The sequence below is a fragment of the Myotis brandtii genome, unplaced genomic scaffold (assembly GCF_000412655.1).
Source record: "Myotis brandtii unplaced genomic scaffold, ASM41265v1 C40575601, whole genome shotgun sequence".
Classification (NCBI taxonomy): domain Eukaryota; kingdom Metazoa; phylum Chordata; class Mammalia; order Chiroptera; family Vespertilionidae; genus Myotis; species Myotis brandtii.
This window is the reverse complement of record NW_005270698.1, coordinates 1-364: the sequence shown is the minus strand read 5'-3', so window position 1 is coordinate 364 and position 364 is coordinate 1. Positions and strand designations below refer to the sequence as shown.

General features: G+C 66.5%; 1 protein-coding gene across 1 annotated transcript; it reads left to right on the top strand.

The window, feature by feature from the left end:
* Nucleotides 1–6: 6 nt before the first annotated feature.
* Nucleotides 7–357, top strand: LOC106727974 (homeobox protein Hox-B3-like; the record flags this gene model as incomplete). The annotated part of the gene is made up of 1 exon (XM_014548679.1): nucleotides 7–357. A coding segment is annotated over exon 1 (330 nt), but the record flags the coding sequence as incomplete, so codon positions are not given.
* Between the last annotated feature and the right edge of the window lie 7 nt (nucleotides 358–364).

Genomic DNA, 364 nt, shown 5'->3' with positions numbered 1-364 from the left:
ATCAAGATCTGGTTCCAGAACCGGCGCATGAAGTACAAGAAGGACCAGAAGGCCAAGGGCCTGGCCTCGTCGTCGGGGGGCCCCTCCCCTGCCGGCAGCCCCCCGCAGCCCATGCAATCCACGGCCGGCTTCATGAACGCCTTACACTCCATGACCCCCAGCTACGAGAGCCCGTCCCCGCCCACCTTCGGCAAAGCCCACCCGAATGCCTACGCGCTGTCCTCCAACTACCAGCCCTCTCTCAAAGGCTGCGGCGCCCCGCAGAAATACCCGCCCACGCCGGCTCCCGATTACGAGCCCCACGTTCTCCAAGCCAACGGGGGCGCCTACGGGACGCCCACCATGCAGGGTAGCCCGGTGTACG